Below are 21,728 nucleotides of genomic sequence, written 5' to 3' on the forward strand. Positions count from 1 at the left end.
CAATACTTGTATGGACAATCTTTCTCATCTTAGATATTCTAGTAGCTTCTCCTTTTTCTACTCCTATTTGGGGAGAGGGTAATGAATAGGAACACAGCACACATAGAAGGCAGAGAAAATAAGGGTAGAAGACAAGGAGATGAATGGGACCGCACCCAGCCACATTGTCTGGATCAAGAGTGATGTGTTTGCCCAGCATTAGTGATGCACACCTGTAATCCCAACTCCTCAGGAAGCTGAGATCTGAGGATCACTCTCCAAAGCCAGCCCAAGGAGACAAGAGAGTCTTAACCCCAATTAACCAGCAAAAGCCAGAATGAGGAGTATGGCACCAGCTTTGAGCTAAGCAAAAGCTCAAGGAACCTGAGTTTAAACCCCAGTGACAGAAAGATGACATGCTTTCTTCAGTCCACGCCCTGTACACAAGCCCAGTCCCTAGCAAATGTGTTTCTACGCATTTACCTGAAGCCATGCTAGCTCACTGCCTTTCAGGCTCCTCTGTGGCCACCATAGCAGGGAAGTAGGGAAGAGTAGGGTAAGGGATGAGTTCATCCACTGCCCTTGCGACCCTGGCTGGGCCTGTATCCATTAGAGCAAGAAAAGAAAAGGCCCTTTCTCTGCCCCCTGAGAGAAGATGATGGAGGAGTGGGCGGGGGCAGGGGGGGAAAAAGGGGGGAGTTTCCAAATCTCATTCCCAGTATGAGGAAGGCATCTATCTTGTCCTGCCAAAGAAACTATCTTGCTCAGCCTTAGGAGACATATGGCCCCTCTGTTAATTTGGCCAAGGCTTATCAATGTGTAAATGTAAGGGGTAAGGAGGATCGAATCATGTAGGGGCCTACAGGAATTATGAACAAGTAAAATAATGTGAAAACGATAGATTTTTTTTTTTTTACTCAAAGCAAATGCCAGCCCTAAAGTCAGATCTACATAATAAGCGCATACATAGGCCAATTATGACACTGAATTTGGGAAAACAAGCATGTGTGCCCCTAAGGAAGGAGTGTAAGACAATCCAAGTTACCATACCAGTAGCTGCTGGGAAGAACACCCCAAATACAGTGGAAAAAGACTCCCCGGGGCTGTAGTCTGGCAGGGTGTTGTTCTGTAGCAGTTCTGGGGAATAGCCGATAAAACCATGTGCTAAAAGAACAAAAAAGAACAGATGAGCTGAGTGAAATATGCACAGGTGTCACCACACTACAGTACTATTTTATATCCCCTGAAATATTAAAAGGAGTTAGGCATTGATGGCATGCTTATTTATAGTCCTAGCCATTCAGGAGGCTGAGATCTGAAGATCATGGTTTGAAGCCAGCCTAGGCAGGAAGACCCATGAGACTCTTATCTTCCATTCACAAAAAAAAAAAAAAAAAGTCCAACATGGAACTATGGCTCTTGTAGTAGAGCACCAGCTTCGAGTGAAAAAAGCTAAGGGATAGCACCCAAGCCCCTCAAGCCTCAGAACTGGCTCACAAATAAAATATGTATTAAGAGGTGGGATATTTGTGTCAGAAGCAAAGGAGAGAAGGAACCAGGAATAAGAAGGGGAGGGAACCATCTTCTTACCTACAAGGGTTGACTTTTGGGTATCCATACGTATAGGTTAAAGATATCTATCTTGGGATTTAGAGAGCTAGGTTTCTAGAAAGGGGAAGCTTAATTTTTCCTTTCTAGACGTCATTCGTTATAGTTGTAGTGCCTTTCAGTGAGCACATATTTATGTGATTGCTTTTCACTGAAACAAAATTGATATTTTCAAGTTACTTTCCTGCTTCAAACTCTCCCATGAATCCCTATGAGCTACAAAATAAGGTCCAAAGTTCTTCATGGATATCAAACTCCCAAAGGCCTGGCGGCAGCCAACCTTGTCCTCTTCATTCTCGCCTCTACTCTCCCATGGCTCCTCTTCCCAGAGGACCACAGATGCCTACCCTGTGCCTCTGCTTGAGCCCCCTGCCCACCAGACCTTGCTCTCTGAGCACCAAAATTGTCTCACTAGCTGGGCACTAGTGGCCCACATCTGGAATCCTAGCTATTCAGGAGACTGAGATCTGAGACTCATGGTTCAAAGCCAGCCCAGGTAGCAAAGGCTGTGAAATTTTATGTCCAAGAAACTATTCACAAAAAGCCAGAAGTGGTGCTGTGACTCAAGTGGTACTGTGTTAACCTTGAGCAAAAGAAGCCCAGAGACAGTGCCCAGGCCCTGAGTTCAAGCCCTAGCACTGACTTGCAAGTGTACTTGCAAAGTGCAGGTGCATGTCCATGCACATGCGCGCGCACGCGCACACACACACACACACTCTAAGTCTCAGTCTTGAGGCACAGATCGGATGTTCATTCCCTTGGTCTTCACAACCTCTGCCTGGTTAGGATGGAATCTCCTCCTTACTGCTCTTGTATTAGCACTAGGCATGTTAGGTCTCTCCTCAACTTACACATCTCTGTAACAAGATGTATTTGTAACCTATGTAGGTGTCATACTGAAAAGATTCTCTCCAACCTTCCAGCTGATGGACATATCCCACCTCCTTGCTTTCCATTAGACTTGTTCACAGCCTAACTTTGTAGCAGCATTATCTCAGACCTGAACTCTCCTGAGCATTTTACACATATTTGGAGGTTGCCCTTTACAGAGTCTTTCAAGTGGCTTTAATCCCACAGTCAGTTTGCTGCTTTGTTGCTGAAGGAGTCACTTTGAACAGGATCTGTGAACTTGCTGGCAGATCGTGAGATGTGAAGAAAGTCAAGTGTTCTTGGCCCAGGAACGCCCGGGACATTCAGTTCTGTCTTTCAATCTCCTCTGAGAACGAGTGGCTTTGTTCCTATGAATTTTAGTTCAGGAGAAGCCAGTCTCTGCTCCTTTCCCCTCAAGCCCCACAGTCACATAGGATGGGTATCCAGCCATCACTCCACCAGCCAGAACCTTCTGTGAGCCGGGTCCTCCACCCTCCTCATAGTTTCCCTCCACACACCCGAGCTCTTGGAACTCAGACCCAGTGAGCTGGCCCCACTCCTCCCAGCTTCCACGAGTCATAACTTCATAGGAAAAATATTTTCCAAGAAAAAAATAATAATAAAATGAAAGCTCAGTGAAACACAAGGGGGCTTGGGGAGTTGGGACTTAAAAGTTATTGTCAATTGGGTTTTTTTTGTTTTGGCCTGGATACAGAATTCATCTTGGCATATTAAATCCCAAGTAGCACACCACATTTCTGAATGGTTTGGCCCCTTTGCAGCTGGTCTTCCCCTCATTAACAAAGAAGCAATAACAGCTAAGTTAACTTTAGCGTATCCGCTGGCTGACCCCTCTGACTAGTCTTTCTAAGGAGAAAACCAGCCCAGCCTGCCTTGGAACTCAACTGAGCCAAGCTGGAATGAGGACCAGGTCTGAAAGCACAGCTGAGTGAGGGCTGCGGGCTCTGCTGGCCTGCATCACATAAACACCTCATCAGATCCCGCTTACCTCCACAGCCCAGAGGCCGCCCTGACACGCGAGGGCGGGTTCAGAGAAATCAGCTGGCAGATGTACAGAGATTTCAGACCCATCATGGCAACAGGAAGCCTTTTCTCTACCTCATCTCTCCACTTGACCCACAGGCTTAAGGGGATGGGTCTAAAGGGAGGCCTGTCAGGGCCTTAGGATGTGGCTTAGTGGTAGAGTGCTTGCCTAGCACGCATGAAGCCCTGGGTTCTATTCCTCAGTACCACATAAACAGAAAAAGCCAGAAGTGGTGCTATGGCTCAAGTGGCAGAGTGCTAGCCTTGAGCAAAAGAAGCTCAGGGACAGTGCCCAAGCCCTGAGTTCAAGCCCCAGGACTGGCACAAATAAAAAGTCCGTCTCCATTCCTCTTCTGCCTGGCCAAGGAGGAATGCAACTCTGATATATTCACAAGGCAACATTCCAGTGCAACTTAGAGTATACACAGACACACAGGCACATAGTGGCACATCCCAGGCACAAGCGTACATGAACACACAGTGATACACTCATAAACACACTCACCCCTACTCTCATGACATAGGAAACTCACAGTCCTAGTAAACACTCTCGAACTGAAGTATTTTAGTCTTTTGTGTGTGTGTGGAGTGACACTGGTACCCTGAGCACTGTCCTGTAGCATTTGTGCTTAAGGCTAGCCCTCTACCACTTCTAGCTTTCTGCTAGTTAACCGGAGATAAGACTCACAGACTTTCCTGCCCAGGCTGGCTTTGAAACATAATCCTTTTTCAGCCTCCTGAAGAGCCAGGGTTGCAGGCATGAGTCACTGGCACCTAGCTTAGTGTCTTAGGAATTTATAGTTATAGGTATTTATAGAGATGTTTAGTGTCATAGAAAACGGTTATTATATATTAAGTAAGAAACTGGATAACAGTTACAGTTTAAATACAAAAAGAAGTTTTCATTTACACATTCAAGGAAAGTATAGAAGGAAACACATCAAAATACTAATTCTGGCTTTGTATAAATAATTATGGGCTTCTTTTTTTTTTTTTTTTGCTTGGACTCAGGGCCTGAGCACTGTCCCTGGCTTCTTTTTGCTCAAGGCTAGCACTCTGCCACTTGAGCTACAGCGCCACTTCTGGCCGTTTTCTATATATGTGGTGCTGGGGAATCGAACCCAAGGCTTCATGTATAGGAGGCAAGCACTCTTGCCACTAGGCCATATCCCCAGCCCCTTCTTTTTTAAGACACAATCTTGCTACATTGCTGAGGCTGGCCTTAAACTTTTAGCCCCCTGCCTCAGCCTCCCGAGTGCTGGGATTACAAGCACATCCTATCATTCTGGAGATCCTTTTTCTTTTATTTGTACAAAATGTCCACATTTCAAATGAGCATAACCTAGTTATTTAAAGAAAAAGTACCTTTTAGGAAAACCAACAAGAGATTCTACAGCTGGAAGACAGTCTCTAGTGAGCATCTCCACATGTAAATATTTTCTCTATTTTCTTTCCATTTGTACTCTCCCTGCTTCCCAGAATGATTTCAGTGCTTTATGAGAAAAACAAAAACAAGAACCAAACAGAAAAGGAACTAAGAGAGAGATCACCCTGACACACATTGACTCTGGAGCCTAAGGAGGTATTTTGTAACTGGGTTCTTTTGTTTTTGTTTCTTATTTTTTTATTTTTGTGCCCATACTGGGCTTAAACGCAGGGCCTTGCACTCTTACTTGGCTTTTTCATACTCCCTTGGCTTTTCTACTCCAGGGAAGCCCTCTACCAATTAAATCACATCTCCACTTCTGGCTTTTAGATGGTTAATTAGAGGTAAGAGTCTCTGAGATTTGTCTGCCTAGGCTGGCTTTGAACTACAATCCTTCGAGCTCAGCTTCCTGAGTGACTATTACAGGTTTAAGCCACCGGTTATAAAAGGCACCAGCTTTTATAACTGTTTTGATCAAGCCCCTTCAGGTAGAGCCCTGACCGTGGAGGTCCACCTGTCGCATCAGCCACTTCTGCATGGATGAAAGGATCTCCTGGGGCTGGCCTCATTTCCTCTCCCCTTATTCCCAGGCCTTTATGACTTCTTACCACCACCACCCCCACCGCCGCCCCCAGCTCAGGATTCCTAATCCTAAACCAACTCCCAAAGAGGTTTGCTCCACTAGTGTCCCCCCAACCCTTGGCTGGTTACCCCCCTCCTATGTCCCAAGACATAGAGCACTTAGGCTGTGCTGCCTCTGATTGTCTGGTGATAGTTAGCTGAGGTGTGGTGTGCAGTCATTGGGTCATGCCCAGGACTGAGACTCGGCATCTTCTAAGACTTTTTGTAGTGACTCCTAATCCCTGACTCGCTGATATCCAGACCAAAGGTTCCAATTCTCTTAGTCGTGACCCTATTTGAGAGTCAGCAAGCTGTGGTCCTGTCCCCGAATACACCTAGTTGCATGCCATCTTGGGGCTCCCACATCTGTGAACAGATCCCAAGACTCAATGCTGCTAGGCCAGGGGCTGTCTCTGTGGGTCCTGCGGGCACCTACAACATCCCTGATGGGGCCCCACCGCAGAGTGGATGCCAGCTCCAGGATGGACACAAGCAATGACACTGTCATATTTCAGTCCTTACCCAGGCAACAGATTGTACAGAGCCACCAATGACATTACAGGGCAACCTGACAACTGTTTACTGCATACCATTCCTTACATGGTCACTCCTGACCCTCACAACCACCATGCAGCTAAGAGGTCAGAGAATGAGACTTCATTTCTTTCTTTTTGTCACCAGTCCTGTGGCTTGAACTCAGGGCTTGGGCACTGTCCATGAGCTTCTCTTTTGCTCAAGGTTAGCAATCTACCACTTGAGCCACAGCACCACTTCCAGCTTTTTCTGTGTATGTGATACTGAAGAATCAAACCCAGAGCTTCATGCATGCTAGGCAAGCACTCTACCACTAGGCCACATTCCCAGCTGAGGCAGCTGGACCTGCCTGCATTCACCTTGACAGCCTCTACCTGGGCTGAGGGCCAGGGCTCTCTCTCTAGGAGATGGCCACCAGCCCCTGTACCAGCCTTTTCATAAAGACTCCTGTGGCACACAGCCCCTTCCGTCCAGGAAACACCCCCAGACCTGACAGTGCCTTTGTGGGGCACCATCAGGGGAGGACAGGCAGGATCCTAGCTTGCGAAATGCTGAGCTGAGAGGATATATGGCCGAATTCAACGTTTTCCACCCACCATACTGTCTGTAATTTATCCCAGAGGGTTTTGTTTTGTTTGTGTTTTGTGGTGCTTGGGTGCTAGGCAAGCACTCCACCCTTGAACTACATCCCTAGCCTAAGCTTGTTTCTTAATCTCAAAGTGTCTCTTTGCCTCAGTGGGGCTTCTGGTTCCACTGCTGGAAAAACCAGGTCACTGGGCTGGAGCCTTGTCAGCTGATGTCTTCCAGCTCTGAAAGGCCCGGATGCGCAGGGCCTGCAGCTGCTGTGTATGAATGTATCTGGCCTTGACCCGAACATCTGCTTGTGTATCTACAGAACAAAAATACTCTGGTCCCCTTTGAGCTGTATGCTTTTAGGAGGAACAAAAACAGAACAGGGAAAAAGAGAGAGAGAGAGAGAGAACAAATCCCCCTTAGACCCAAAGAAAGAACAGGCAGGCACAGGGGGAGTCTTTGAAGGTCTATGTGCAGGAAGGCCTCACATCTCCTCCCAGAATTCCGTTACTCAGGCTCGTTATGATGCTGCAGATAGGACACAGTTCTTTAGGATCTACCATCAGCTCCCCAGGGGTACTCATGGGTATAGCCCCTGCAGTCCCCCCCACTACCTTACACCACCAACAAAGGCAGTCAACTCTAGCCACAAGTAGAGACAAGGATCCGCTGGCAGGGCTGAATGGAGGCGGAGTTCACCCAGCTTCTCTAGTGAGGTGGATGCTGGGAAATTCCCTGTGGCACCTGTGGTGTCCCTGACACCCCCTGCCATGGGGATACTGCTGAAATTAGAAGGGGGAGTAGGGAAGTCACCAAGCCTCTCCATGTGGGTGTGGGGTTGCAACTGCTGACAAACTTAGCAAGTGAGGTTTCTGAAAATAAAGCAGGCCCGGGGGCTGCGGAGGGCCGGAAGGCTGGCATTCAGGCTCAGGTCCCCACCCTGCAACCTTCCACCAAGCCACAGGCCAGACAGCACTTTCCTGGGAATGGACAATGGGAGAGGCTGGTTCCACCAGGAATAGAAAGAGTGGAGGAAGGGGCCTGGAGAGAGGAAGGGAGGGAGACGGCCCAGCCCACACCAAGGGAGGGTAGGGCCTGGGAGATCACAGGAAGAGCCACTATGCAAGGAAAAGGAAAGGAGAGGCCGAGGTTCTGGGAAGGGACCCGCCTGAGGGGCGGGGGCCAGGAGCCTGCCCTGGAATCCTCACTGAAGCTGGGCTGGTCGTACCGAGGGGGCCTGGAGCAGGCATAGGCCCTTCTGTAGTGCCAGGGCCTCAGGACACCCCGCTCCCCTGGAAGCCCTACTTGCCAAGGAGCTGCAGCCAGCCTGGCATCGCGGAGGGCCCACACTGCTTCACAGGGGCAAAGAACTTGCCCGACAGGGAGAAGGGGGAGAAAGGAATATCCAAGGGAAAGTGGAGCTGTGGCCCAAGTGGTAGAGCACCAGCCTGGAGTGGAAAACACTAAGGGACAGGGCCAGTTAGGCCATCAGCAGGAGCTCTGCCCTGCGCATTCACACACGGCTCAACCCCAGCAGGACCATGATCCACAGATCAGGGTACTGAAGCAGCCCTGGGCTTGTGCACTTCCCCGCTGGCCTTTGGTGTGGGCTCCTAGAGTGGCAAAGGATAAGGTGGGTTATCAGGAAGGAGCCCAGGCAACAGAAAGCTCAAAGCATGAACTTGAGCACTGAGTAGAGGAATGGGGGAAGGGGTGGCTCTTAAATATCTCTGAGGCAAGAGCAAGAACTGGGAAGCACAATCCCAGGAGAGTAGGATTGGGGCTACCATGACTCTGGGCTGTTGGTAAGTGTCTTCACCTCAGGGGTTCTGCCTTTCTAATGTGCTCTAGGGGATGCCAAGCCCTGGCCTGCAGACCACACATCCAGTAGCAGGACAGTACGTCACTTTTCAGCACCTCTCTAGGTGGGGGGGGGGGGCAGTGCATATAAGCATGCCAGAACTGGGACTTAAACTCAGGGCTTCACACACTCACTTTTTCACTCAAAGCTGGCATTCAATCCCTTGGGCCACACTTCCACTTCTGACTTCTTGGTGGTTAACTGGAGATAAGAGTATCACAGACTTGAGCCAGGCACTGGTGGCTCACATCTGTAATCTTAGCTACGTAGGAAGGGGAGATCTAAGGATCACAGTTCAAAGCTAGACAGGGCAGAAAAGTCTAGAAGACTTGTATCTCCAACAAACTACCAAAAAGCCAGAAGTAGAGCTGTGTCTCAAGTGGTAGAGCATTCACCTTGAGTAAAAATGCTCAGACCCTGAGTACAAGCTCTAGGACTGGCACCGAAACAAAAAAGAATATCACAGGATTTTTCTGCTCAGGCTAGCTGGCTTCAAATCATGATCCTCAGATCTCAGCCTCCTGAGTAACCAAGATTATGTACATACACAACCCACCAGGCCCTTTCCAATTTTGAAAGCTACTTAATCAGAAGCCCATTCTCAGGCCTCAAGACACATCATCCAAACAAAGGGCTGACATCTGGTAGCAGACATAAAAGCCCCAACTAACTTCCCTTCTTCTGGAGCTGTGGCTTTCAATAGGAGAAGCGGTTCTAGAACTGCAGTAAACTCATACCACATTTTCACATTAATAATGCAGTATGGGGCTGGGGATATGGCCTAGTGGCAAAAGAGCCTGCCTCATATACATGAAGCCCTGGGTTCAATTCCCCAGCACCACATATACAGAAAACGGCCAGAAGTGGCGCTGTGGCCGAAGTGGCAGAGTGCTAGCCTTGAGCAAAAAAGAAGCCAGGGACAGTGTTCAGGCCCTGAGTTCAAGGCCCAGGACTGGCAAAAATTAATAATAATAATAATGCAGTATGGCTCCTAGTCACTGCCTCAGGCCTGTGTGCTTTTCATTCTGCACTCTTTAAGAGTGGGGGCTGGGAATGTGGCTTAGAGGTAGAGTACTTGCCTAGCATGCATGAAGGTTCGATTCCTCAGCACCACATACACAGAAAAAGCCACAAGTGACGCTGTGGCTCAAGTGGCAGAGTGCTAGCCTTGAGCAAAATGAAGCCAGGGACAGTGCCCAGGCCTTTAGTCCCAGTCTCCAGGACTAGCAAAAAAAAAAAAAAAGAAGAAGAAGAACACCAGTGCCCTCAGTGCCTTTCATTTGTGGAGATAAGGAAAGACTAAAGAGAGGAAAAGAGAGACAAACTGTGGGCTAGTTTCTTGGGCCATTTTAACAACAGAAGGAAGAAGTTGTAATAGGGAGGTCAGATCTGGCCAGTGCCATCATTAACTGTGGAGGGATGTCAGATTGACTCCAGGTCAGATTAGAGCAGAAGCCAACTCCATCTTCACTAAGATCTCCCCCACCCTATCCAGGGAAGTTCCCCTTCGCTGAGATAAGATTGTGTAAACTGCTTGATCACCTGAAGCATGGAAGTTTCAAGGAACGTTCAAGGTTAAACCCGTGCCCTCCTATGAGAAGGCGTATCCACCTGCATCATGTGAGCCCCGCCAAATCCATGCGCCAACTCTAACTAGAATGATAGGTTAGTTCAAATAGATACTATGAGACAGACTGTAACTCTATTGGCCACCTGTTTGCGGCCTAGCATGCTCTGTAAGTGTTGTATCCTCATTGGCCGCCTGCGTGTGGCAAGTTTGGCTGTGATGTTTGCCTTATAACCAGGCTAGAAGGCCACACGTGCACGCGGTTCCAGCTCCCGAGTCTGGGCTGCACACGTGCGGGCGGTTCTAGCTCCCGAGTCTGGTCCCTGATCCTGCACACGTGGTCGGCAGTTTCGGCTCCCGAGTCTGGGCTGCGACCAAGGCCGGTCGGTTCACTTTTTGTTCACTTTTTACTTCCCCAATAAATCTGTGTTTTTGTCATCTTGTAGCTGGAGACTGTGTGGTGGACTCTTGGGGGAACCAGGAATCCCCTCCCTTGGGGGGACCCCATTTCATTGTAGCGAACCCCCACTCTACTTCAGAAGTCAGGTGTTCAAAAGGCATGGAGAGGGCTGGGGATATAGCCTAGTGGCAAGAGTGCCTGCCTCGGATACCTGAGGCCCTAGGTTCGATTCCCCAGCACCACATATACAGAAAACGGCCAGAAGCGGCGCTATGGCTCAAGTGGCAGAGTGCTAGCCTTGAGCGGGAAGAAGCCAGGGACAGTGCTTAGGCCCTGAGTCCAAGGCCCAGGACTGGCCAAAAAAAAAAAAAAAAAAAAAGGCATGGAGAGGGCTGGGGATATGGCCTAGTGGTAAGAGTGCCTGCCTCATATACATGAGGCCCTGGGTTCGATTCCCCAGCACCACATATACAGAAAACGGCCAGAAGTGGCGCTGTGGCTCAAGTGGCAGAGTGCTAGCCTTGAGCAAAAAGAAGCCAGGGACAGTGCTCAGGCCCAGAGTCCAAGCCCCAGGACTGGCCAAAAAAAAAAAAAGGCATGGAGAGTAGAAAAGAGCACCAACTCCAATTCAGTCCAGTGTGGAGTCTAGATAATACCACGTTTCAGTTTTCCAAACTCTCTCACTGAATTGGGTCCTAACAATCTTGGTACAACTACAGGTATTCAATAAAAGTGCTTTGAATTAGAAATTAAGTTAGGTATAGTGGTACATGCCTATAATCCCAGCACAGGGCTGGGGATATGGCCTAGTGGCAAGAGTGCTTGTCTCATACATGAGGCCCTGGGTTCAATTCCCCAGCACCACATGTGCAGAAAATGGCCAGAAGTGGCACTGTGGCTCAAGTGGCAGAGTACTAGCCTTGAGCAAAAAGAAGCCAGGGACAGTGCTCAGGCCCTGAGTCCAAGCCCCAGGACTGGCCCAAAAAAAAAAAAAAAAAAATTTGTGCTTGTCTCATATAATCCCAGCACTAGAGAGGCTGAGATAGGAGGATGACTTCAGGTCAGCCTAGGCTAAAGAGTAAGACATTGGGGTTTTTGTTGTTGTTTGTCTAGTTTTAGAGGAAAGGAATGGTATTGGATTGGGCTGTATTGCCTGCGCTGATCATGGCTTTGAAAGGAGGAATAGGTCCCCCAAGGTTTACATGAGGGTCCCACGAACTTATTGGCCTGGGCACTTTCTCCAGACCATAGGCTCCTTGCTGACCTCAGGCCTGGTAACTTTGGTCTTCCAAGGAGAGGGTGGAGAGAGGATGTCAGCCGGACTTCCACACCCAAACCCCCACCCAGAGCAAAATTACACCAAGAAGGCAGGGTACCACAGCAGTGGCTGGGGGGAAATGTTATTCGAGGCTAGGCCTGTCCCGAGCCCAGGGAGTCCCACCCAGACCCCTCGGCGGTGAGGGGCAGCCCGGAGCCTCCTCAGGCTCTGGGGAAGGCCTCCACCCTGTGGGAGGATTGGCTGCTGAAAAACAATGGAAAAGACCCCAGTGTGGGCAATGTCGGGTCAGCTCCTTCAGCTGGAAGTATTCAGTGACCAAGAATGACTCCTGCCAATCTGGGGCGGCCCTGGGTGAAGCACACATTTCCTCCTGGTTTCTAATAGTCAATAAATCTTTCCATCAGCTACCCTGGGCTCTAGTTTAAATACTCAATGAACTCTTTCTGAACAATGGCCTTGGAGTCAGAAGAGATTTCTGCCTAGAGAGGCTAGCCGTAGAAAGAACGGTCAAATGCCAGGCATGGGGAAAGCCTGACTCAAGACTCACCTGGGGGCTGGGGATATAGCCTAGTGGCAAGAGTGCCTGCCTCGGATACACGAGGCCCTAGGTTCGATTCCCCAGCACCACATATACAGAAAACGGCCAGAAGCGGCGCTGTGGCTCAAGTGGCAGAGTGCTAGCCTTGAGCAGGAAGAAGCCAGGGACAGTGCTCAGGCCCTGAGTCCAAGCCCCAGGACTGGCCAAAAAAAAAAAAAAAACAAGACTCACCTGGGCCCGAGCAACAAGCAGCCAGACATCAAGGGTTTCCCGAATGAACTCATCGAAGCCTCCCCAAAGCCCCTGTAAAGAATGTGCGTTTTTTCAGGACAAGCAACAGAGACAGCGAGGTGACTGGGATTCTGACCTTGTGCTGCTGGCTCCTAGCTTGCCCAAGGATGCAAGGGATCTAGGCCAGGAGCCAGGAGCTCAAGGGTCAAACTGGGGTGCAGTGCTGGAGACTAGAGAGGCCCCACCCTGCCCAGGCCCACAGAGCCTCCAGAGGATAGGCCTGCCCAGCTCTCAGCTCAAAGGAGCCCTGAGAAAGGAAAATCTGGCCTCTTATCTCCTGGGGGAAAGGAATGCACTCTCCTGCCAGGATAAGGGGCTGTTTTGACAGGAAATCTCCACCCTGGCTGTGGGGCCCTCCCAGCCACCACTCACTCCTTCTGGCTGTCCCGTCCCCCCCCCCCCCCCGCCGCCTCTGGCATTCACTTCCCATGCTTCACCTCCTGACCCTGATACCCCCAAAATAATCCCAAGCCAACCTGAACCCCCTTCCTCCCTCTCCCCTGCCTCCTTCCTCTCCCCCCTTTAATCAGCTGCCCCTGAACAGGTCCCTGATGATCAGAAGTTCTGACCCGGGAGTCACCACCTGCCCACTCCTGCCTGGACACCCTACTCAGGCAGCGGCTGACGAGGCCAGGGGCCTGGCAGGGAGCAGCAGCACTCGGTGATGTAAGCAGGGCCACCTTCCTGCCAAGGACCAGGTTGAAAATATTCAAACACCCAGGCCCGATGCCATGAGCCTCTCTTCCGCTCCTCCAACCCACATCCTAGCCAGGAAACAAAGCAGAAGCTGGCCTGGAATCCCACAGCTTAGGGTTGGCATGTGTGAGTGCAGATCAATAGTAGAGCTATTCTCAGCATTCACAAGGCCCAGGGTTCAATTCTCAATACCACAAGAAGCCCATGGCTAAAGATTAAGTATCAGTTAGGCACCAGTGGCTTGCGCCTAATTCTAGCTACTCAGGAGACTAAGACCTGGGATCATGGTTCAAAGCCAGTCCTGGCAGGAAAGTCCATGAGACCCTCATCTCCAATTAACGACTCAAAAACTAGAAGTGGGTGCTGTGGCTCAAAGTGGCAAAAGAGTTCAGGGACAGTGCCCCAGGCCCTGAACTCAAGCCCCACACCTGACAAAGAAAAAAAAAACTATCATAGAACTTTAGATGTTAGCATCCCAAGAGTCTTATCCTCAAATTCATAGATGGGAAGGCTGAGCATGAAGAAAAAAGACACCCTACCCCCGATACACACCCTAAAGTTAGTGGCTGCTTAGTGGAGTTCAGAACCCAGTGAGTCCAAGCTTCCATCCATCATGCCCTGTGTGTCCCCACAGGCCCTGCTGTGGCATTCATCTCTGGTGCTATGTGGCTATCCGCTGGGGTTTCCACTAGATCGTGGGCAGTGTGGGGGCAGGGAATCTGCTCGCTTATTTCCTAGGGTGACTCCAGAGCTCAGCCCCAGGATGTATACTAAAAAGGATACCCCACACACTCTCTTGCTTAGGAATGTCTGTCTGGCCCCCATGGGTTCCTTTGCTAGCCTTCAGGTGTCTTTGTGACAGGTGAGGGCCCTGAAATCAGGGCTACTTCCTCCTACTTCTGGATCTCCACCTCATTCCCAAGATGAATTGTAATCATCGGGGTGCTCCATGCGTAGGGGGGACCATCCATCTTGGTGGGACGGTTCCCCTGGAGTAGTTTGTAAGCTTCTTGAAAGTGTTTTGTTCACAAGATACCAAGCTGCCTCAGACATAAGCACGAGTGAGTCAGCAGAGGGACAGTGTAAGGTAAAGGAGTCTTTTTTTTTTTTTTGCCAGTCCTGGGCCCTGGACTCAGGGCCTGCGCACTGCCCCTGGCTTCTTTTTGCTCAAGGCTGGCACTCTGCCACTTGAGCCACACTGCCACTTCTGGCCATTTTCTATATATGTGGTGCTGGGGAATCGAACCCAGGGCTTCATGTTGAAGTGCCAGACTTTGAAGTCAGGCCCCATTTTACCACATGAACCCCATTTTAGAATCGAACCCTGAGCCAATCAGATTTGTACCTGTGTCCTAATCTTGCTTGCTTGAACACCTGATTGTTGTAACCTTGTTCTTTGCCTTTATAAGCCCTGTGTAATCACAGCTCAGGGCTCCCTCCTAACCTCCGCTGTGTTGGTGGGTAGGACGAGGCCCGAGTTGCAGCTCGCTTAAATAAAGCCTTGCCTTGCTTTTGCATTTCAGAATGTCTGAGTCTCGGTGGTCTTCTTGGTGGTGGTCTCACGACTTGGCACAACAATGGATATGAGGCAAGCACTTTTTGCCACTAGGCCATATTCCTAGCCGGTAAAGGAGTCTTTTAGGGCTGGCCACAGGTGGTCCACACCTGTAATTCTAGATATTCAGGAGGCAGAGATCTGAGAAATAGCAATCCAAAGCCATCCTAAGCAGAAAGTCCCTGAGCCTCTTATCTAAGTGATAGAGTGACAGCCACCAGTAAAATTCCTAAATAAAATGCTCAGATTTCAAGCCCCACTACTGGCACCAAAAATATAAAATAAACAAATAATAGTAAATAAAAAAATAACCATGGTAAAACAAACAACTTTGGCTGGGAATGTGGCTTAGTGGTAGAGTGCTTGCCTAACATGCATGAAGTCCCGGGTTTGATTCCTCAGTACCACATAAACAGAAAAGGCCAGAAGTGGCGCTGTGGCTCAAGTGGTAGAGTGCTAGCCTTGAGCAAAAGAAGCTCAGTGACAGTGCCCAGACTCTGAGTTCAAGCCTCAGGACTGGCAAAACAAAAAACAACCCAACAACTTTGGGAGGTGGGGGTGGGGAAGGGTCTTGGGCGTGAACTAAGCCCTGAGCTTTTTTGCTAAGCAATTTTTCTCAAGGCTAGCACTCTACCACTTGAGCCACAGCTCCCCATCTGGCTTTTTTGGGTGGCTAATTGGAGGTAAGAATCTCAGGGATTATCCTGCCTGGGCTGGCTTAAGTCACAGTCTTGAGTAGCTAGGATTACAGGTATGAGCCACTGGCGCCAAACAACTGTTATTTAGTGTCGTGTATACACAAAGATAGAAATATGTAAAGCTGTACATCTAAGTTTTATCTAAATGTTGTACAAACAAATCTATGGAAGTCGTTTCATGGGTGGGGTAGGAGAAGGGAGATAAGTAGCACTGGCACCAGTGGCTAGCAGCAATCAGATTGGGTGGTGCAGTTTAGGGACCTGGAAGTCAGACAGTTAAAGTTCAAATGCTAGGTTCATTGTTGACTAGCTGTGTGACCTTAGGCAAAACACCTCCCAGAATCTGTCTTCTTATCTTCATCATAGAGACAATAATAGCACAGGTAAGCCACAGCTACTACCAGGAGGAAATAAGATGCACAGTGCCTGGTCCATAAAGAATGCTTACTAGCTGGGCTGCGGTGGCTCATGCCTATAATCCTAGCTACTCAGGAGGCTGAGATCTGAGGATCACGTTTCAAAGTCAGCCCTGGCAGGAAAGGCCCTGGTAGAAGTTCCTGTGACTCTTATCTCCAATTAACTACCTGAAAACCAGAAGTGGTGCTGTGGCTCAAAGTAGTTGAGCACTAGCCTTGAGCTAAAGGGCTCAGGGACAGTACCCAGGCCCAGAGTTCAAGTCCTATGACCAACATAACAAAACAAACAAAAAAGAATGCTCACTAAACATTAGCTAAGACTACCTTCCTTGGTCACTATACCATTTCCAAACCGCAGTTCAAGAAGTATATAGTGGGGGGAACGAGGGAGGAGGTAACAAACAGTACAAGAAATGTACCCAAGGCCTAACATATGAAACTGTAACCTCTCTGTACATCACTTTGACAATAAATAAGAAAAAAGTAAAGAAGTATGTAGTACCAGTCATAGTGGTACACACCTGCAATCCTAGTGCTCTGAGAAGACAGAGGTAGGAAAACTGAGTTCAAGGCTCTGGGTTTAAACCCCAGGCCTTCCAAGGAAAACAAGTATATAGCCAGATTAATTGACCTATGGCACCCCTCCTTTTTTTTTTCTAAGTATTGGGATTTGAATTCAGGACCCTGCACTCACTTGGTTTGCTTGTTTGGCTTGCAGCTACCACTTGAGCCATATCTCCAGCCCAACTGTTTTTTTAAATTTTTATTGTGAAACTGATATACAGAGAAGTCACAGTTTCATACATTAGGCATTGGATACATTTCTTATACTGTTTGTTACCTCCTCCCTCATTCCCCCCTCCAGCCTCCCCCATTCCCTTCTCCCCCCCTCATGAGTTGTTCAGTTCATTTACACCAAACAGTTTTATAAGTATTGCTTTTGTAGTCGTTTCAGTTTCCTAGTTCTAATACCAGTATACACGGTTTCCAATGTACTCAGATAATATACAGAGATAGTGCAGGTACACCACAGGAAGGGGATACAAGAAGATCATCAATAGTAGAAGCTACGGTTACACAAAACACGTTGAAAGTAGTTACAACAGTGATATAACAATCGTTTCCATAACATGGAGTTCATTTCACTTAGCATCATCTTATGTGTTGATAAGGGTATAGCTATTGGGCTCTTGTGATCCTCTGCTGTGACTTGCCTAACCCTGTGCTAATTATTCCCTATGAGGGAGACCATAGAGTCCATGTTTCTTTGGGCCTGGCTCACTTCACTTAGTATAATTTTTTCCAAATCCTTCCATTTCCTTACGAATGGGGCAATGTCATTCTTTCTGATAGAGGCATAAAATTCCATTGTGTATATGTACCACATTTTCCTGATCCATTCGTCTACTGAGGGGCATCTGGGTTGGTTCCAGATTCTAGCTATGACAAATTGCGCTGTGATGAACATTGTGCTGGTCAGCTCAACTTTTTGCTAGATAATTTGGAGCTGTAGTCTCTCAGAGTTTTCTGCCCAGCTGACTATGACCTGAGATCTTTGAATCTTAGCCTCCTAGGTAGCATGAGCTACCAGCATCTGGTACTTTCCTCTTCTTAATAAGTTGTTCTACTTCATTTTATTCTTTAGTTACAAGCAGAAATATGCAGTACTTACTGTTGTGGAAAGTAGTTAATTCACTCTGGGCCACTTGGTAAAGAATGTCTGACAAGGGCACTGTGGGATTCGAACATACCAAACCCATTTAGACATCTGACACTTGATGGCATATGAGAAACAGGTTTGAAAATCTTAGGAGCTGAGTAACAGTTTATGAGCCACTTGTCTTTGTAATGGGGTTCGAGGTGGGGGAGTCTCCCATCCCTACAAGAATCCACCACTCAGAGAGAGTCTCAAGTAAAAAGATGGATTTATTGGGGAAGTAAAAAGCAGACTGGCCGGCCAGGGCCGCAGTCCAGACGGGGACCACACGCCCAGGGCCGCGCTCAGGGTCAGGTTAAAAAGGCAAACACCACATGGTCAAGCTTGCCACACGCAGGTGGCCAATGAGGTACAACACTTACAGAGCTTACCAGGCCACACGCAGGTGGCCAATGGAGTAACAGTCTGCCTCATAGCAACTGTTTGAACCAACCTATCATTTTAGTTCGAGTTGGCACACGGATTTGGTGGGGCTCACATGATGCAGGAGGATACACCTACTTATGGGAGGGCGCAGGTTTAACCTTGAACATTCCTTGATGGGAGGGCATAGGTTTAACCTTGAACGTTCCACAACTCTGGCGGTCTAGCAGTTTAAACAATCTTATCACAGTGAAGAAGAACTTCACTGGACTCTGAGCAGACAGGGCACTCTCCCAACCCTGAGGCTCAGGGGTGGGTGAGATCTTAGTGAAGATGGAGTCGGCTTCTGCTCTCTTTAACTAATCTGAGACGGAGTCAATCTGGCACCCCTCAACAGCCAATAATGGCGCTGGCCAGATCTGACCTCTATATTACACTCTTAACCATTACGTGTCCTTTACACACACACACACACACACACACACACACACACACACACACCTTCTTAACACAGTGTTTTCATGGGTTGTTTTGTTTTGCTTTGTTTTTTTAGGAAAAATTACAAGATTCTCTAGGGAAGTGGGAACTTTCCCTTCCAGTCTTGTATTCGCAGTGAAAGAGAGGACTTGTGAGCCAGACACTATTTTCACATGCAAATGATGGCCACATGCAGAATAATTATGGCTCTGGGCCAGGCAGAGACCCCAGCTGTCTGTCCTGCTGTCGGGGGTGCAGTGCATATGCGTGTATATGTATGCAAGCTGCAGCCCTGAGATTAGGGGGCCAGCCACTTGATGGGAGACAATAACATGTGTGAGCAAGACAAAAAACACAAAGCGTGCTGGGACCTGTGCAGATGAATTGCACTGGGGAGGAAGACAGCTTTACTTACTGGGCTGACCAGGACTTACTGGAAAAAGTGAAATGCCAGATACTGTGCTCTGTGTGTGTGTGTGCGCACGTACATGTGTTGGTACTAGGGCTTGAACTCAGGACCTGGGTACTGTTTCTTGGCTTTTTTTGCTCAAGGCTAGGACTCATTTGAGTCACATCTTCACTTTTGGCTTTTTTCCCCCAGGTTAATTAGAAATAAGACATCACAAAAATGGTTCCCAAGTTGAACTTGATCTTCCCTTATACACAACACACACATGCACACACACACAATCAGTTCAAGCTGTCTTCTCCTACTCAATGTCCTTCTGACTTTAGTCTCTCCCCATTCCCTGTCCACATTAAACCCAGCCCAGGCAAGGTTTGCAAACAATAACTCCTATATCCATGTTTGCTCACCTAAAAGAAAATCCCACCAACCATTTGCTCAGCTTCTAGGATTTATGCATTCATCCTTATTTTGTTTGTTTGTTTGCTTTTCTAACTACAAAGACTAATAAAACTCTCAAGATAAGATATGTTCTCAAGCCTCTGTTTATATTTGGTCCAGCTGGGACTCTGACTGTTGCTATTTCAGTTTAAATGTTGAACATTCTATATACTATGAGAGCTAATTATGTTTTTTGGGGGGGGGAAGAAAGGAGGGGGAATAGAAACAGGTGATAGCCGGGTGCCAGTGGCTCATGCCTGTAATCCTAGGATTGCTATTTGAAGCCAGCCCAGGCAGGAAAGTCTGAGAGACTCTTATGTTCAATTAACCAGCAAAATGCTATTCATGGAGCTGCAGCTCAAATGGTAGAGTGCTAACCTTGAGCAGAAACCCTAAGGGGGAGAGCTAGCTAGGCACTGAGTCCAAGACCCAGTACTGGTGTGTGCACACAGACGCACATGTGTGCACGCGCACACACACACACACACACACACACACACAAGCTATAATAAAATAGGCTTTCTATTTCACATTGTAAAAACTAAACACATATTAATCTTAATGCAACTAAGTTAAAACCTTTACTTAGATGCACTATCTGATTACAAAGATGAATACAATATGCAAGGCAAAAATACTGGGGGAAGGGGAATGCACTGAGAATGTCAAAGTTCTTCCAATATTGGACTCCCTTTTGCTTTTCTTCATTTTTCTGAGATAAGCATCTATTGTTTTCGGAAAATGCAACTTTGGGTTTGTTTTCCAAGGTGGCCAACTCTGCCTGGTTCATGGGATGATGACCCTGACCTGACTGTACTGTCCCAACCACGTTATGATTTCCACGTGACTACACAGAGGTTGTTCCCAAGGGAGCCCACCAACCAAGACATTTCTCACCAGCCCTTGTCCAATCAGGTCTCTCTCTGAAAATGAGGGGGGCAGGTGCTCCTGAGAGAAAGCAGCAGGGGAAAGCCGGTGCCAGCTCAACTGTGATCTGAGTAGATACATGTAAACCTTCCATTTCCCACCGAAGCCTTGATAGAAGACCTAGGAAGCCACACAAGCCCATCCAGCTACGCAGCTGCAGGCTTCCTGGGCTGCTAGACCTCCTCAGGAAACTGGCTTCAACTCTCCTTGAACCCCACGGAGCCTGACTTCCTTCTTGCCCTCTCTTACTCCCCTCCCTGCACCAGGCTCAAGTTCCACTCGATTTCCTGCACTTTCTGGTCTTCTCCATATACTTTCTCTTCTCAGAGTGTTCACATGAAGAGGTCGCCCTGGCCAGCCTACTCACTACCAGGTAAACTCCTGGATGTACTTCAAGGTGTGCTTTCTCCTTGAAGACACCCTAAGGTGAAGGTCCTTTCATTCTCCTCCACCAAAAAATGATCAATTATTATTGATGATGTTCTTGTATCACCTTCCTATGGTTGTACCTACACTATCTCTGTAATCTTATCTGAGTATATTGGAAACCATGTTTACTGGTATTGGAAATAGGAAAGTCAAAGGGAATACCAAATTTGAGAGACACAGGGTAAAAAAAGAGAAATAACTACAAAAGCAATACTTGCAAAACTGTTTGGTGTAAGTGAACTGAACACCTGGGGGGGGGAGGGAAAGGGGGTGAGGGAGGGGGGCATGAGGGACAAGGTAACAAACAGTACAAGAAATGTATCCAATGCCCAACGTATGAAACTGTAACCTCTCTGTACATCAGTTTGATAATAAAAATTTGAGAAAAAAAAGATCAATTATACTGTCCTTTATAACATTTAACTAGGATACTTAGAGGAGAGACTATACCTTGTAGATATCTTAAACATCTAGCTTTGGATCTGCAAAGAGAGGCACTCAAGAAAGTGTTTTTACAGACGAATGGATCCAAAAAATATGGTACCTATACACAATGGAATACTACATAGCGATTAGGAATGGTGAAATATTGTTATTTGCAGGGAAATGGTCGGAACTCGAACAAATAATGTTGAGTGAGACAAGCCTAGAACACAGAAAACAAAGGGGCATGATCTCCCTGATATATGACTGTTAACAAAGGGAGACGGAGAGACAGTAGAGACCAAGTCTGTGAATACTGTATATGTTCTTGATACATTGTATATTGCATATATGTCAACCTGACCTAGACAAGGGATAGAAAAACAGGTTGTAAGATATCACAAGAAATGTACACACTGCCCTACTATGTAACTGCACCCTCACCCTCTTTGCACATCACCTTGTAAAAAAATTTATGTCCAATTAATAAAAAAAAAAGAAAGTGTTTTTATAACTGATTAAGTAAAAGGGAGAAGGAAAGGAAGGTGGGGTTGGGATAACAAAGGGGCTATGGAAGAACAAGGTAGAC

General features: G+C 47.8%; 1 protein-coding gene across 1 annotated transcript in view; it reads right to left on the reverse strand.

Annotated features, from left to right (window-relative positions):
• The window catches only part of Slc12a8 (solute carrier family 12 member 8), a 113,172-nt gene that overhangs the window by 57,759 nt on the left and 33,685 nt on the right, over window positions 1-21,728 (reverse strand). Inside the window, exon 4 of the mRNA XM_048346800.1 lies at window positions 1,030-1,143. Coding sequence (XP_048202757.1) covers window positions 1,030-1,143 — 114 coding nt within the window. The remainder of the gene's footprint in view (window positions 1-1,029; window positions 1,144-21,728) is intronic.

Source organism: Perognathus longimembris, chromosome 5, assembly GCF_023159225.1.
Source record: "Perognathus longimembris pacificus isolate PPM17 chromosome 5, ASM2315922v1, whole genome shotgun sequence".
NCBI lineage: Eukaryota > Metazoa > Chordata > Mammalia > Rodentia > Heteromyidae > Perognathus > Perognathus longimembris.